The 17,524-nt window shown below is 32.5% G+C and overlaps 1 protein-coding gene across 3 annotated transcripts; it reads left to right on the plus strand.

The window, feature by feature from the left end:
- Positions 1 to 77: 77 nt before the first annotated feature.
- LOC109606843 (rab11 family-interacting protein 4B) lies at positions 78 to 17,521 on the plus strand. 3 transcript variants are annotated; one of them, XM_020023378.2, is made up of 11 exons: positions 80 to 257; positions 3,295 to 3,492; positions 6,545 to 6,628; positions 6,685 to 6,726; positions 8,917 to 8,955; positions 9,287 to 9,404; positions 15,252 to 15,416; positions 15,475 to 15,731; positions 15,801 to 16,095; positions 16,476 to 16,508; positions 16,913 to 17,521. In XM_020023378.2, the coding sequence occupies exons 2-11, from the start codon at positions 3,302 to 3,304 to the stop codon at positions 17,036 to 17,038; spliced, it is 1,350 nt and encodes a 449-aa protein (XP_019878937.2). In that variant the 5' UTR covers positions 80 to 257; positions 3,295 to 3,301; the 3' UTR covers positions 17,039 to 17,521. The 3 variants fall into 3 exon arrangements, with proteins under 3 accessions (XP_019878944.2, XP_019878937.2, XP_049819387.1); XM_020023385.2 differs by lacking the exon at positions 16,476 to 16,508 and having other exon boundaries at positions 78 to 257; XM_049963430.1 differs by lacking the exons at positions 80 to 257; positions 3,295 to 3,492; positions 6,545 to 6,628; positions 6,685 to 6,726 and adding exons at positions 8,388 to 8,435; positions 8,489 to 8,541.
- The last annotated feature ends 3 nt before the right edge of the window (positions 17,522 to 17,524 follow it).

The following is a 17,524-nucleotide window of genomic DNA, read 5'->3' on the forward strand; positions in this document are numbered from 1 at the left end:
CGAAATACCTTTCGCCTATCCGTGCAACCGTACCAAACACTTGACGGGCCTCGCATGTTATGGAACCAACTGCTCGTCGCTTGTTTTACACATTTACGTTTTTCGTTTCGTTTTAAAACTTGGATGGATTCATCTCACGTCCGTGCCGACAGTGTGCGCGTTTTTTAGTGTGTGATTTTTGTGACTGTGGATTTTTATCGCGTTTTGTGTTCTTGGTATTTGTTTGGCTTCACCTGTGTTTACACGGTACTTTGAAGGTGAGAGATTTCTATAAGAATTTAATCTAGATTGTTGACTTTAGTCTAGCTGTATTAAAATAATACCCTCATTAAAGTACCCAGGTAAATTGACTAACTAAAGTTGTTATAAGTGAATTGTACAGGTACAAAATTGCACTTGTTACCCTTAAAAATTATTTAAACCAACGGTCGAACCTTTAGAATTGTTGTGAAAAAACAAAAATGCGGACGAACCGGTTATTACTAAAACTATGTAGATTGTATGTTTCTAAATTGTTCGTTGAATAGACGTTATTAAATAAAATTATTATGCATTTTATTTTGTACTGGATTATTATACGGCTTTCTCGATTTCTCCATCATACGAGTATAACAATCGTTTTATTGTGGGCTTTCTTAAAGGACAAAAAATATTTTCAATGAAGAATTGTTGTATTTTACTCCAATTATAAAAAATGTAACACTGTTGTTAAGATACACATAGTAAAAATAATATTTTGTTACTTAAATAACTCATTGTTTAATAGTTACGCTTTGCAGTAAAGTTTATGTTAAAACATTACTTTCAATGTAATTTAATGCTTACATTTGTTTTGAAATTATGCTGATAAACTGTCATATAATATGGGGAGGTTTGAACATTATCTTTGTATTAAATTTCTGCACACATTAATTTTTGTATTGATACATTGGTGAGACTAACATTTATTTTTTAACTCGTTTATTCAATAGTGATGAATAAATAAATAATTGAACCCGAAAACCACAAGCAATTTATACATGTATGTATTTAACTGTACTAGGAATTATATAATTGATCAACAAATTTAATGAAATACCAATTTAAGCTCATTAAACAACCAATTTTAACGTGAAAGAAATTAATTTAAAGAAAATAATCAATACAAATCATACCCTTAACATATAATTTACAAAAAAAAGCGATTAACTCATAATTTACCCATTGAAAGTATAAAATCTTTGCGTTTTGCGACAATTGGAGCGTTTAATTGTGTTGTATAATTGGAAACTGCAGTAGAAAACGTTAGAAATTCTTCTGGACACATCTCGTTATAAATATTAATTGCGTTTTGTTACGGCACTTTATAACTGTGCGGGTTTTAAATTTATTTCGATATTCGTTGTGCTTTAAACGCCACTTAATCAACGCACATTTGCCAGAAACAAATAAACACTGAAGGAAAATTGTAGGAAATGATTTATAACCAGTTGTAATTTATTATTTTTCTATTTAATGGGTGCTTTAAGTTTCTGGGAACTTTAATCCAATAAAGAAACAATCGAAACATTAAAACAATATTAAGTTTAATTCTTTTTTAAACTGATAACTTATTAAATTGATCGGTTGTGTTACCTTCGAGCATAAAATACGTTTGTCTCGTTTTATTAAAAGTACAGTACCGGCTGGTACGACCTTCGTTTCGTTCGAATCGCATTTGTTTATAAATTTTTGCTATTTTCAAATAATAACTGCACACAATCAGTTGGATGTTAACATATTTCAACACGTATTTATTGTGCACATTAACGTATGAAAAAATCATAACTTTCTTTGCTTCGATTCTAGATTGGAAATGCGTTTTTTTCGCCTTGTACTCCAGTTGAATAAATCAACTTTTACTGGGAAAATTGCCTTATAAAGTGATTAGAAATGAGTTTAAAAATGCCAATTAAACGATTCAAATGAGGTTCGATAAGAAACCAATTGACTTTCTCATTTATCGATATTTCTGTGAGTAATTTGGAATTTATATGGTTAAATATATTCGGGCAATTAAGATTTGTGTTTAATATTTTATAGAAAGTATTTCAGTTAATTTGTGACTTCACAGCATACTTTTGATTTTAACTTGATGTAACATCCGATTCGAATTATAGAAAAGATGTTTGAAGAATTGATTCTCGAGAGAAAGCTCGGCGGTTTCATTAATTTTCAATGATATGCAACTCGGTATAAATAGACTAAAAAATGTCGGTTTAAAAATGGGCCACATATTCCGAATTTTTCAAATATTTGAGCGACAAATTGTGTCATAAACGACTTAAAAATAAAACTGCGACGTTTTATACCTAACGTTTCTTAAACGAAGCACTTGCAAACGTCTTTTTGGTTTCGTTTTTAACCCGCTGACAGGAAACTGCGTTTCCTGTAAGGTAGTAGGTATTAAGGGAAATGATGGTAATTGCCATACAACATAATATCGTGGGATTCTCACATGGGAATGACTTTCGTTCGTCTTCGAAATCAACAGGAATATCCGTTAATAATCCAAGACGCATATTTATGGGCCACATTCCAACTTAATTCATAACAGTTCAACAACTCGTGTTTTTTTAAATAGAATTTCTGTATTTTCGTTAGACTTTTCTATACGTTTAAGGACATGCTACGATTCTAATCGCATGCAAATGTTAGTGGCTGGATCTGACATTTCTTTTGCTACTCTTGTTAACCTTGACGTGCATAAGTTCATTTCGAGTAACATACGAGAGAAATGTAGTAATGAACTATTGTTAACAAATTATACAATTACCGAAAGATAATTAATGAGAAAATCTATTTTTTATCCTCCGTTGTATCTCTAAAATAGTTTTGGGAACAATCGATTGAATGGCACGGTCAGTTATTTTGGTAAAGTTCATTTTCCACGTATTTTTGTTGACACACTTTCCTTTGACGTGCGGGTAAATACCATCACACATAAAATGGAAATTAAACAACTTTCTCACTTAAACAAAAAAGTGTAATAAAACAACCCAATTAAAAAGGTGTACTTAACTTCCTCCGTGCATTTTTAAAACCTCCATATTTAAAACATCTCTTTCGTTATCAAAAACTGAACAGTTACTCATACTTATTCGCACTTTACGCCCGCTTATCTCGATTGTGACTGTGTAGGACGATTTCGCATGCACTTTCCCATGAGGCTCGAGCAGCACGAGCGAGTATTGTCTTTTAAAAAAGACCCATTAACGTTTACTTAAATCCAAATACCAAAGCTGTGACTAAAAGTGGCGTTTTATTTTGTTCCAGATATAGCATGATGTCACCGATATCGGCGAGCGAAGAACCGTTAGGAAATGGCACCACGAGTCCGGACCATTTCGTCCAAACGGCCGACCAAACGAAAAGTCAATGTTCTTCGTTGTCGGACGGCGAGAACTACGAGTGGTCCGGCGAAGGCGCCGACATGGACGCCGATTCCGGCATCGCAAGCGACAAGAACACCAGGTAAACCGACATGTAGGGAAAATGGAGCTGGTTGAGGGGCAGCTGCATATAAAACTCTCGAATTTCAATTTGAAGAGGGTGAATTATTGTTTGGGGCATCTGGTGCTTTAATGAAAGAAAAAGACCAGGATGAATTCGGGATTTAAGGGAAGACATTTGTTAATAAAACACATGTTTGTTTTCTTTCATGTCTGGAAAAAAAAATTTTTATTTAAATAAATATTATTTTTGAATAAACAAATATTTAAAATTATGTTAAATGAGTGTTCTGAATATTGTTATTGTTATTATTGTAACTTACCCATGATCTATAATTTCATAAAAGTTTAAGATTTCTGGATTACATTTCCTACTAACTTTTTTATTAGAAGATTAAGGAAAACTGAAGAAGATATTTTAAATGTTATTTAAAATGAAACATCCTGTATATTTTTGGATTTATAAATTTTACATGTAATTGCAAATAAAATTACTATGCCACATCCTATACTTAAATACAATAGTTTTTACGTTACTTTTTTTACAAATATTTGAAAAAATTCCTGGTAAAATCTCTGTTAATATTCATTTTATATAAAGGAAATGTTTCTACCAATTAAAAGATTTTTTAATATACAATTTAATTATGCTAAAATATACATGGTGTTTCGCTGAAAATAACAAAATTACTGATGTTTTACGATGCACAAAATTAAACATAAATAACTAACACCCTGTATAAAACTTGGATCTTTACAGGATGGTTTTTGTTTAACGTGTATGTCACAAATTAATTTTCCGGCATCAAATTTGGTGGGTTTACAAGCATTTTAGTTAGACTATCAATCTGTCGAAATTTTTGGAAAAATGTTTATATTAAAAACTATTGGTTTAGAGGTATATACATTATATATCTATTTTATTTTCAATTGCATGTTGAATTTGAAAATCCATAATTTTGGAATATTCACTAAAGTTTAAATATCTTTTTTTAACATAAAATTTAACATAAAAATTTCAAATAACCTAACATTTTCTCTAAAACGATTACTTTTTAAATTCTTAAAAATTAACCACAAGCAAATAATCGCAAGAGAAAATTTTGCCGTTGAAAAAGTCCTAATGAAATATCAAATCGTCTAAACGTGACATAAAAGTGATTAAACGATTTTACAAAACGGGTAACAATGTAATAATAATACCTGACAGGGGCGAAAAAGCTTAAGTTAACCACAACAAGTCTGATATTTAAGAATCCAAGCCCTTAGACAAAGCTTTGCAACCAGTACTTTACTGCTGCAACAGATTTCATTGACTTATAATGTAAGAATAAGCCAAGATACCATACGGAGAAGACAAAAAAACCAACCCCGTACCGTGCTGTAACAGGTCCCTTATTGACTGCAACACATCGCAGGGATCGACTGAATTTTGCTCGAGTGTATCTTAGGAAAAGTTGAGTGGAGTCATGTATCTTTTAGTGATGGGTCTAGGTTTCCTTTAAATATAGCAATGATCGTGGTAGAAGAGTATATAGACAACTAGGAGAACGTTACGTTCAATTTAATATACCTTAAACTCTTACTTTTGGTGGAGGATCGGTAACGATTTGGGGAGGTATTAGACACATATGGATCTGGTTATCACTGCTGGTGGAAGTATATAAGGGATATCCTAGTACCTCATGTTGTACCCTTTGGTCCATTTATTGGTGAAGAGTTTATTTTTATGCATGACAATGCGAGAATTGTCAGAGATTACCTTGACGAGGTAAATATTCCGCTGATGGATTAGCCGGACTTAAATTCGAGTAAATATGTATGGGACCATATGAGAAGACAAATAAGAACTCTTCAACCACTACCAAACACTTCAAACTAACTCTACGAAAAGATCATAGAAATTTGGAGACACATTGATTAGGACGTCATAACAACATTAATTTTTGTATATATGAGACGACGTTGTCAAAAGGTCATTAAAGCATGTGGTAGAAATACTCCATATTAGTGTAAATAAACTTAAATTGAAAATGTTAAAATTTTGTTATATTTAATTATTTCTCTAAGAGCATTATGTTTTTTTCAATAAATATTCATAGATTTTCCTTAGAACTGCATCCTTAATTTAATAAAAAAAAAGAAAAGTAGCATACATTTTATTTTTGTTAATTTTCCATTGAAAATAACAAAGTTGATGTCACTTCCGGTGAAACCGGAAATGACATATTGTGCAAAATAAAGTAGAAAAAAATAAATCAATTTATAATTGTTATAAAAATTTAGAATCAATACCTTTTTTCGTTCTCCATAAGCTTCTAGTGAATATATTAGGTGAATCACTCTGTATACATTTTAAATAAATAGCTATGATTAAATGAACACAATACCTGAATAAATAAATGTACAAAATTGTGTCGAATAAGTGCATTTATTTGGCTTAGGAATGTTCTTATCGGAATTTATATTGTTTCTATTTTGTTATTGTAATTGCTTCCTGTAATTAGTTTTGTTTGTATGATAGTGATAATAATATGTGGGTATCTTGTATAATAAAATCATTGGTACCTGGTGTAACTCGTATCAAAAGAATAGGTTTGCTTTAATTAGAAAATTATATAAAAAAGAGAAACTTGCATTTGTTTATAAGTGAAAACAGTTCCGTTCATCAACTGGCAATTGTTCACTTCTGTTTATAATAAAAATGTTGTACACAAATTGTTAACCATAATAGGGGTATTTAAATCTAACAACTGGTTGAATAAAATTAACGTTTTACACGTTGTGAGATAACTATATTATCATACTGGCTGCTCCTTAGAAATACTTTGAACCATGATTAGATGATTAATAAAACGTGGGTCAATAGTTAAAAGACGTTTTCACAGTGACTAACAATTGTATTGTTTTATAAACAAAATTACAACAGTCAAATTAAACGAATGAGTCACACGTTGAATATTATAATTTATTAATTATGCAAATTCATTTAGGCACATCATTGATTTAATGCAAAACAACCGTTGTACCTTTATTGGACAATTATGTAACCAATCAGTTTTTTGTTGTTGCAGAGAAAATGGTAGCGGTACAAGAAGTCCATCCGGCATTAATCGTAACACTTGGCTGAGGACAAGTTTGAGACGTTCTTCACCCAAGTAAGTAAAACTTCCTGCCACAGACATATTTATGTTACATCATGCTGTTTTTTCAGTCATCAAGATTTGCCACACAGAAGATGGGGCTCTTTCAGAGTGTAAGTATTTATTTGGTTGCCGTGACCCATTAACATTTCCATCCCTCCTTAACTTATTGATTTATCGTCAATTATTGTAGTCCAAAACACTATTGAGCGACCTTTTAGTGCTAGCATAACATCAAAAGCGTTTCGAGTGGAACTCCTTAGAAACCAGATGGTACTAACAAACTATGTATTATATTAAATAGCAGCATCAAAGGGAATGTCTTCATTTCTCCAGATTGATAAATGAGAAGATAAAGTCGACGATTTATTCGTTCGTAAAGTAATTGGTTTAGGAGATGCGCATTTACTAAAGTCCCGGAATCACAGCAATATCGATTCGGCTTTACGGCCAACCATAAATGTAATTTATCTGACTATTTATTCAGGACACGAATTCTGACTCGATGAAACTAAGTATTTTGGGATTTTGGTATTTTTAACCGAGTGAGTTATGTGAATGGAAACTATTGTTTTGTTATAATATAACTAAAAATAACTGTTAATTTTAATAAAGCTTTTAGTGTTGAGTAAAATATGTCCTCCAGTTTCACTTAAAGTAATTATAATGGGCATTTCCGTTACACTAAATCACTAATAGTATATTAATTATCGTTGATTAATTGGCTTTCTCTAAATATTTAACGTTCGTAGTGAAATTACACTTAACCTTATAAAATTACACGTATCCACTTCACAGGATTATTTCGCAACAGTTAATTGTTTTAATTAAAATAAAAAAGTAAAACTATTCGTAATTTCGTTAGAAATGAATGGTTTTAATTAAACAATTTTAACATGAAGAAACAACGGTAATAATTTGCATTCAAATTGCATTGTTAGGTGTGAATTTTGTGCAAAATTCCAGTTTCCACATCCCAAATAGTTTCGCTGATGAAACGTTTCAATTTACTAAAAAATATCAATTTCTGCAACTCCCGAGGTAAATTTTCGAAAGTCTCTTCCACACCATCCAATTAAATAATGAAACAATTAGCGATCACCATATAATTGCACACTCCTAGGAAAACATCAAAGGTTCATTGATTTTCACACACACATAATACCGCTGTTTTTCCAACACAATAAATCAAGGTTGACCTGGTGGATGATTTTAAAGTTATACAATTGCACTTGCAACAAGTGAGCGCACGTACCGATCGCCAGTGACATAGTTCGGCTCGTAAATATTTTGGTCCGGTGAGTAAATAGTAAATAGTGTCGATTGTTAGAGGATGTTGCACCCGCGAATCGAACGTCCGAATCGGGTGGGTGTGAACGCCACCCACGGTTCTTTGTCCGCCGTCATTATCGAGGCACAAACCTGTGGTTTTATGCTCTTTCGACTGCCACATAGGAAATTGCACGTTGTTTTTTCCCGTACAGAACAAATATCGTTCTTTCGGTGCAGTTACGTCACGAACGCGAGACCATTGTTGACCTTAAACGGTTCCCACTCAGCCTCCAAAAAGCCCGGAGAGATCTCGCCGAAAGAACATGGCATAGGTATCGCACACGCGTCCGTCTCGACCCCGCATACAGATATTTCGTGAGTCACAAAGAATTTTTTCACGTCGCGGGAAAGTAACAGTCTTTCAGATGGATTCGGTCGTAACGCTGCGCCGTTCGAACGCGGCGTCAAATGTTGCGGATTGTGTCTAAAATCGGTTTGGGATTTTTATGGTTTCTGAATGTCACGTGGGCGGTCGGTTTTCTATAAAAAGGTATTGCGTTAACGACATGCCGGACGCTAATTGGACAATGGTTTGTGTTTCAGTGTTTCGTGTTTGATTTCGGTGTGATGAAAGCTGTTGGCAGATTGAGATTTAGGTAATTTCGATTCGTTTATAAACTTTCCCCGTGTCCTGAAACTGTAAAACACCTTCGGGAAGTCTTAATGATAAATATTTTGGAAAATGCGGTCCAAAATAGCTTGTCAGATTATTTTGGCACACTTCTAAAACATACTCAATCACACATTGACCCCGCCAACTAATATGATTTGAACATATTCCTGCTAGATTAATAAAGGTCATAAATATGTCGTTACAATTCTAAAACCCATAAATCAATTTGTGCGGCTTCCTCGACCAGATCTTAACACCTATAAAATGTATTAGTGCTCATGTGTCCGTCCGTCCGGTCAGTTTGTTGCGTGCTGTGACGTCAGTTTATATAAACTAATCGTAATATTGTTTGTTTCAGCAATGGAAAAAGACAGTTAGGTTCCAGCGCGTTGGCAAGGTATGCATGTACACAACATCAATTAGTTATTCATTTCAAAGAGTGACATCATTAGTTTTGTTCCTATTGCAAAAGTGTGAATCAGTCGCCGATTGTAAGTTGTAGGCTTAATCCGACAGAAACAATGGAACTTCTTTCAATAACAAACCTCCTGAAATATTTCATTGTTTCTATTTATCACCTTGTTGTTGTTAACATTTCAATGTCTTGTATTTACGTATTTAAACAGTTATTTTTATCCCATAATTGTGCTATTAAATAGTGCACTTACAAAACTGATGATGTCAACGGGTTATTAGCATTGCCATTAAAAAAACTGTCGTCGTTTCAGTGAGTTGTACAGGAGCTCCAGTTTCAATTCGTCTGGAAGGAGTAGCACGTGCGACACCGCCGATGATATGTACTCGGATGCATCCCTGGAGGAGGATGTGCACGATCTCCACCATAAGGTATTTCATTTTACACACCTTTCATTTAGCATTGGTAGTACCACGCAGGTTGCCGTATTTGGAAGATGTTAATTGCATGATGCTAATAAACACGGCCGTCCGTTTCCTACCGCTATTAAATCGCAGTTAGGTTTGCACTATCATTACGATAGCGTATAATTTGTAGGATGTTTGGCAATTGTTCTTTAGAAATCCACAAATACACGCCAACATATTAATTATTCAATTATGTAATTGCATTAACGTGTATTGAGTGTTGTTATCGTTGTTTTTGGAAGGGGAGGCAGTGTTAGGTTGCTTTGGGGTGTGTTTTTGTTTACAATTTTTCTTATGTAAGTGCGCCCAATCGAACTTTTACATTATTTATGGTTGACTTTAATTAGTTTTCCTATACTGTAACCACGTTACATAAGTGTAATTGTGTGAAGTTTATCTGTTACATAAACAAACACGATCCGTATTAATGACTTTTTATAATTAAAACCCTGTCAATTTACCGTTAATTAAGTTAAAAACTGTCAGGTGTTAGAAGTATGTACAAAATTAACGAATTTAATTGGATGATGCGATAATCTAACTAGGTCTGTAAATTAACAAACTACTTTGAATTTTAAAAAGGTCCAAACTATAAGTAAGTTTTTAAACCGGACTAACGATGTTATGTTATGCCAGCTAATTGTTGCAAAATTCAAAGAACTAGGTCAACTTAACACACATAATAGCCGGAGTATTTTTAAACTTTTAAATTGCAATTATTATATTTGTTCCATGTATTATAATGAATAATTTTAAATATCACACCTATTATTTCAAATAAATATATTCAGAGTGAGTAATTTACCGGTTTGGTGTCATTAGTTTTGAGCAATTGTTGACTGAGTCTAATCTGTTATTCAAATTATTGTTTCCGGATATGTTGGGCTTTTAACAGGAAGTAGGGGACTTAAATCTGTATTAAATTTCAAAACGTGTAATCCATAAAATAAATCCTTGCTTATGTGTGAGTTGGAAATTGCTCAATGAATATTAACTAGATATTACACTTATGTTAAAGAGTGTTGGGGTCTTTGTTGTGTTAGAAATAATACTACCAAAACACCATATAATTTATTGCTCGTAAGTTACATAAGTGTACTATAAATAAAAATGTATAAAACAATTAAAAACATACATGGTTAGTTGTATTTATAAACTAGCAAGAAATCTGGGCAAAATGCCTTGTCTGTCACATTTAAATTTAGCTATTTACTGATGTTCTCTTTTGATTACCAAGTTATAATTGTAAAAACACAACTGGTTCGCCGAATTATCGATAAACAACACTAATTACAAAGTAACTCATGACCTTAACATTAATTTCCTGCATTGTCGCATTAAAATCGAATCAGTTTTACCTTTTGTGTATCGTTGATTGTATCAGATCGAAGCTAAACAAACGAAATTGATTTTTTTGTTAATGAGAAATTCTATGTTCTGCAATTATTTTTGTATTCTGAACTAAAATATATTCTTATAGACAAATTGTCACGTTTCTTGGCCCAAAATCAAAACGTCAAGGTAATTTTTTGGGCTATAAATTTGAAGAGATAAACTAGCAAAACTACACTATGGGATTACACCTCCTAAATTGGGTATATACAAAATTTCATAAAATAAAAAGTATTTTTTTGGAAATTAAAAATTTGTCTTTACTTATAGAAATATGTACTTACGTATTTTCGTGCTTTGCAATTGAAAAAAGTATGATAAAATTAGACAAAAAATAAAAATTTTAGAGTCTCCCGCTTTCAAATGAACCACACTGTTATTAAAATTTACTAAAGCATTACCAGATATTTGACGAAAAATAAAACTATTATTTTTCAACAAATTATTGACCAATACAAAATCGAAGAATTTTACTGATGAAATAAAAATAATGTGGATATCAAATCGACCAGTTTGAGTTATACAATTTTATTTATTTCATATATTTTTACCTTCAGGTAATCCCTTCCTTTGTATTGTTAATGGTGCCAGACTGAACTAATCGAAATTAATATTTTTACTAAATACACTCTAGATTTTACAATTAATTCTCGTGTATTATTTTAATTTACGATAAATTTATCTTTTGCCAACTGTAAAAATTTGTTTAATATTTTTGAAACCTTTGGTTTCGTTAATGGTGACAGATTGAAATGGAACAAAACTAATATTTTGTTATTAATAATCTCTGGATGTTATAATTACTTCTTGTGTTGTGTTTTATAGTACCATGAACCTAGTTTCTGTCAGTAGTCAAAACTTGTTTAATAATTTTGATTTTCTAAAATTATATAACTTAATAAAGACACGAAGTAACTTATTTAGTTGACGTGGTGGAGTTTTAATATTTAATTTAATTATTATTACATTAATACAGACGAAAAAACCGCTCATTTACTATATATTGGTACGATAAATAAATAAATAATTTTGCTGGCTATATCATTTATTTTCAAAGGGTTGTGAATATATTTGGTATAAAAAGGTTTCGTGTAATTCCATCTTGTATAATAAATTTTTGTGACAAAAATGAATTGTATGTTAATCATGCGTAAATAAAAATAAAATATTGTTTTTGTTTTTTTCCAAATATGTCACCAGACTCAGACATCACGAGGCGCCACTGACTAATATTTTTAATGCCCAAATCTTATTGATGATTCATTAATAGTACTTACGAAAATTTGATATTTAAGAGCATTGGTGTAAGTGTAGTATTAAATTGATATAGTATTATTAGAAAAATATTCCAATATTTTTGAAAAATAAAATAATTTGAGTTTTTTCTTTTGATAGTTTATTCCATAGATTCCGTTACATAGATTAAAAAATTAAATTCACAAGAATATAATTTTTATTTTTTTCATTGAATTAATTTCATTCATTTTTTTATGAACAGTGGTGTAGTTAAATTTAAAGATTGGCTAGCATGATTTCTTCAATTTTCATAGCAAAAAATTACTCTGTAGGTTTTGGTTTTGAGCTGAATGAAAAAGTACATATTTTCATGCTTTACATTTGAAAAAAAAAGTATGCTAAAATTAGATAAAAATAAAAATTTTATGTAGATACACTTTCAAATGTGCCACGCTGTATATAACAATTATTATTTGTAAACAAATTTTGTTTATAAGTTGGTATTATCAAAATTTACTAAAATATTACAAGAAAATTGTCAAAAAATAGGACTACTTAACGTTCCAATAATTAGTTGAACAGTAAAAAATCAGTACAACATTTTACTGATGAAATAAAAATAATGTGGAAGTCAAATCGTCCAGTTTGAGTTATGCAATTTTATTTATTTCATATATTTTTGCTTCGAGGTAGTACCTTCCTTTATATCGTATATGGTACCAGATTGAAACTAATGGTACCAGATCGAAATTAAACGAAACTAATATTTTTGTTATTGGTAAACTCTGGATACAGTAATTACTTCTTGGGTCGTCTTTTAAAGTATAATAAAGCTTAATATTTTTGCATTTCTTCCAAAATAATACAACTTTTTACGAACAAATGATACAAAAAAGACAAAAATTAAATCGTCCAATTTGGGCCGTATAATTTTATCCATTCCTGCCTTCAGTCGCGGACACGATACCTGAACTTCGGTTATATTTAAACCTTGCCGGGCGACCTTGCAAAATCGGCCCAGCCAGACACTGCAAGCGTGCTAATGAATGGCACTAGTGCCGTTTTTCCAAACCGGCATGCATAATGGACGAAGAGATGTACCGTGCGTAGTCTTGAGACCGAGCCGTGATAATGTGCGGTCGGGCATCTGCGTGACTGTACTTTATATCCGACGTCACTGATACACACACACATTGCAAACCCGACTAACTCACAATCAGTCTTTTAATTTTAAATATTATCGCTGGACGGTTTTGCGCGCGATCGACGCCTTCCTATCTCGTGCCCGTGTCTGTGTGTGTCTGTGTTTCAGTTTTTTTATTTGTTTTTATTTTTACGTGTTTTACGTAGCAAACATGTTGTCTGGCTGTAAGTTAAGATGAGATGACCCTAGACACGTTTTTTCCTGCTCTAAACTATAAATTGGAAAATTTCCTCAAGTCATTATCGCCGAATAAATTATGATAATAATAGTTCGCCGTTTTTTATCGAATACAACTGCAACAGTGTTTAAGATATAAGTTATTTTTGGAATCAACCTCACCGAATTCAGTCGGAGTGAAATATTTAATGGTATTGTTTGAAAATCGCCTGTGACCTTAACATCTTCCCAACCTAAATGAGCCATTGTCGTAATTTTTAAGCAGTGTGAATTTTTTGCTGAGTTATAGTTAGAGGTAACGTTACTGTGGCCAATTGTAAACGCCCATACTGTTAATTCTATTGTATTTATCTTTGGACATATGAGAGTATAAATAGGTTGGCTTAAAGATAATTGTTTGTTTTCAAAGTGGCGTATTAACAATCGGTGAACGGTGGTGTTGTGTCCTCAAAATTTTAAATTTGAAAACCTCAAGGTATTTCACCCAAAATGTTTTCATGATTTATAAAAATAGATCTTATTCATAGGTTTTTCTTAAAACATTTGGCAACATTCATGAATTGTCGAGTGTAACCAGAACTAAACCATTATTGATATCTAAAAGTCATAATATATTTGATAACAACTTAAAAGTAAACAAAATACCTTGTAAAATATAATTATCAGTATAGTTACTAATAAATGTTCGTCATATATGTAGATATCATTTCGCACTCACTTATGAATTAAAATTGGGCATTTAATTTAACTTAATATCTTCGAATCCATTCACATTTTTGCATTCTTCAGTCCGATTCCGCTTGGCAAACGTTTAACAAAAAGGATTAACGAAATGGGCACTTGTAACTGTTGCCAGCTGCTAATGGGTTAATAACTTACGGTGGTATGTAGGTACTGGAATGTGGACAAGATATATGGCTTATGGGACGCTCGTTGCATTCGATTATATTCATACTTAGAAACGATTACCAGCACTGAAAATTCCTGTGCATTGTCTAGAGTTCATTGCTCATAAACTATCCTAAACACTTTGCCGAAGTAATCAATTAAAAAAGGGCATTTAAAATTTGAAAAAACGAGTCCAAACCTTAATACTAATAACACGAATTGCAGAGGTGGTGCCAGTCAATTAAATCCCCAGTCCATAAATTACTATGACAAATACCCGGCTCTCAGTCGTCTAAACGCCGTCAATAGGCTACCATTAAACGCAATTAAAACAGTTTCGTTGAGGGTTATCGCATCTTATCGTCGTACGAGTCACACATGTCTTGTTAGTGAAATGTGAGGACTGAAACCGTGCGGAAATGGACGAGGACGACGAAAAGTGCGCCTTCCACATGCCCGAAATGGAATTCGACATGTGGGAGGGACAGTTCGATTTCGTGGGCCCCCAAGCCTTCAGGGCGCCGCCCTACGGTACCAACGGCGTGAAGAAAATCGACGACTTGCAGTGGTGCTGCGGCAACGACAACGTAGGTCTTTCTTTTAAGTACCGGTGACGCTTGAGCGATTTATTTTAGTACCGCCGGAAATCGATTTTTATCTTATTCGTGTTTGTAACAATGTGGCACGTTTTCTTGTTTAAGACGTGTCGTATTTTAAATATGTAATCAATCATAGCCTATAGGTGATTAAATATACCACAAGCGTAAACATTATTGTATAACTAATTCCGAATATGGTGCCTGTAAAATTCAGTAACGTACTTATGTCACATCTGTTGACTGTTTATGACTGTAGATTTATTCCGGTTCATTAAACTACTATCTTCCTTATTGAATCTTCGTTGTTTGTTCCAGTTTCAAGTGTTGCAGCAAAAAGTAGGAGTCCTGGAGGATTCAGCGCACCAAAACGACGAAAGGTACACGAGGGTCAAGGCTGAAAATGCAGCCCTTCAAGCACGAGTCATCATGCTTGAAGAACAGCTTCGTGATACCGAATATCGTTACGAAGAAAAGCTACAGGTAAGGACACTTGCTGATAATAAATTAAAGCTGTTGTAACTTGTCGTAATTGTTAAAGGACGAACAAAGGCGGTCGAAAGAATTGATGAACAGATTAGATAGGGAGAAACAGCTACAATTAGAAAACGCCAGCATACGCTTACAATCTGCCGAGGTCGAGTCGACGAATTTCAAAGAGGAAGTTACAAGGCAACGAGCCAGAATCGAAAAACTGGAAGCTGAGAGAAAGGAACTCACCGATCAAATACAAGATCTTACCAACGAAATTATCACTGCTAAAGAACAAGCCACTAGTTTTAGAGAAAAGGAGAGAAGGTAACTACACCAAGGCACCATTTATAAATCCACTTAAAAATAATTTATTATTATTATTATTATTATTAGACTGAACCAGGAGCACGAGGCTCAAGTCCAACTGCTGGAGGACATGTCGAAAGAAGTGGAACGTTTGCGGGCCGAAAAACGCACGCCCGCCCTCCCGACGACGTCCCCCGAGGCTTTGAGGTTGGAGGAGTTGCACGAAGAGATGCAGGCGTTGAGGGCGGAAAACGCCCGTCTGCAGGAGACCAACGAGGAGTTGCAGGCGAATCTCCTGCACGCCGGTCTGGAGCAGGGTCGCATGTTGACCGCTGGCGAAAACAATCTGGCCGCCGAACTCAACGCCATGAGCAAAGATGAGGTATTTTTGTTTGTAAATACAAATTGTTCTCGGATGTAAATACACGTATTCGAAAGTCGATAAAAGAATAGCTTCAATATGATTGTTATCGAGTCATAAATTCATGTTTAATTTGATATATTTCGCCTAATTACTTGAGCTTATTCTTAACAATCTTTCATAGTTTTATAACTACATTTTATCATCATAAACATTTTTATTAAAAAAGTTAATTGTGGGAGAAATTTTGTGCACGTTGCTCATTGGTTTTCATAATATTAAATTGAATTTTACTTAAATATTGATATTTCCTTTAGATTGAAGTTAAAAATTATAATTGTAGTGTTGCTTCAAGTTGCGTAGTTTGAAGGGTTGCTTATTGTTTTTCTTTTTATTTTTAGAGTATTCCACAAGACCAAGAGTCTATTGCGAAGGTATGCACCATATTTATTATAGTCATGCATGATTGGTACTATGGTTAAATCTATTTTTCATCCTTGATTATGGGTTTGTTGTTTGTAACAGCGATGTTTTAAGTTATTTTGTGTAATACTAAATAATTTGGGAGTTGCTGTTAGTCAATGTGTAGTTTTTTGTTGCATGTTTTGATATGTATTTCGTGTACTTGTTATGTAACATAGACCTGATTTTATTTAACATATATTTCTAAATATCACAATTATTGTAAACGTTTAAATTAACATATTTATTTCTGTTTATTTTTATTATATCAAAAATGCTTGTAAGAATTGCACATTTGCTAATATTCTTTTGATTAATTATAAATGTATTAACTTATTTTATTTTTATATTTGCTCTAATAAATATTTTGTTACAGATTCAACAGGCCTTAAAAGAACAGCAGGAGGATAATGTGAGACTGCGCTGTTACATCGACGGTATTCTGTTGAATATCGTTGAAAATCATCCTCAATTGCTCGAAGTGAAACAAAGATCTGTTTAATTGTACATATTCAATTTTAAAATTGTAAATAATCGTGTATATAAAATAATAATAAAATACATGTATATCTTAAAATAGTCCGTCCAATTTGTGATTAGACACTGTGATTAGTGAACTTGTGTATATTAAGGACTCAAACCGATAATTTTAACGAATTGCTGTTATGTAAATTTGTATATTTTATATAAACTGATTACTATTTTAATGAGAATTATTAAAAATCCTGTAATTTATTTGGGTCGCCCAAATTGCCAAATAATCGAACATGTTGAGATGTTTTTGTTTATATTTTATAAATATTTTATGTAAGTTGTAATTATGTGTAGCGTAATGTAATATAACATAAAATATAGTGTATCAAACTAAAAACATTGTAGTGAACCGGCCTAATTTCCTGTTATATAAGTTGTACTTAAGTTCCGAAAGTACCATAAATAAATATTGTTAACCATTATTATCGAAAAAAATATATATTTATGATTATTG

Source organism: Aethina tumida, chromosome 2, assembly GCF_024364675.1.
Source record: "Aethina tumida isolate Nest 87 chromosome 2, icAetTumi1.1, whole genome shotgun sequence".
NCBI lineage: Eukaryota > Metazoa > Arthropoda > Insecta > Coleoptera > Nitidulidae > Aethina > Aethina tumida.

What these genes read in the sequence shown, in the direction of transcription:
- LOC109606843 (XM_020023378.2), top strand. Translation starts at nt 3,302, where the DNA reads ATGATGTCACCGATATCGGCGAGCGAAGAACCGTTAGGAAATGGCACC. An exon ending in AGATGGGGCTCTTTCAGAGT is followed by an intron (nt 6,727 to 8,916) that starts GTAAGTATTTAT and finishes TGTTTGTTTCAG; the next exon opens with CAATGGAAAAAGACAGTTAG. An exon ending in TGCACGATCTCCACCATAAG is followed by an intron (nt 9,405 to 15,251) that starts GTATTTCATTTT and finishes TGTTTGTTCCAG; the next exon opens with TTTCAAGTGTTGCAGCAAAA.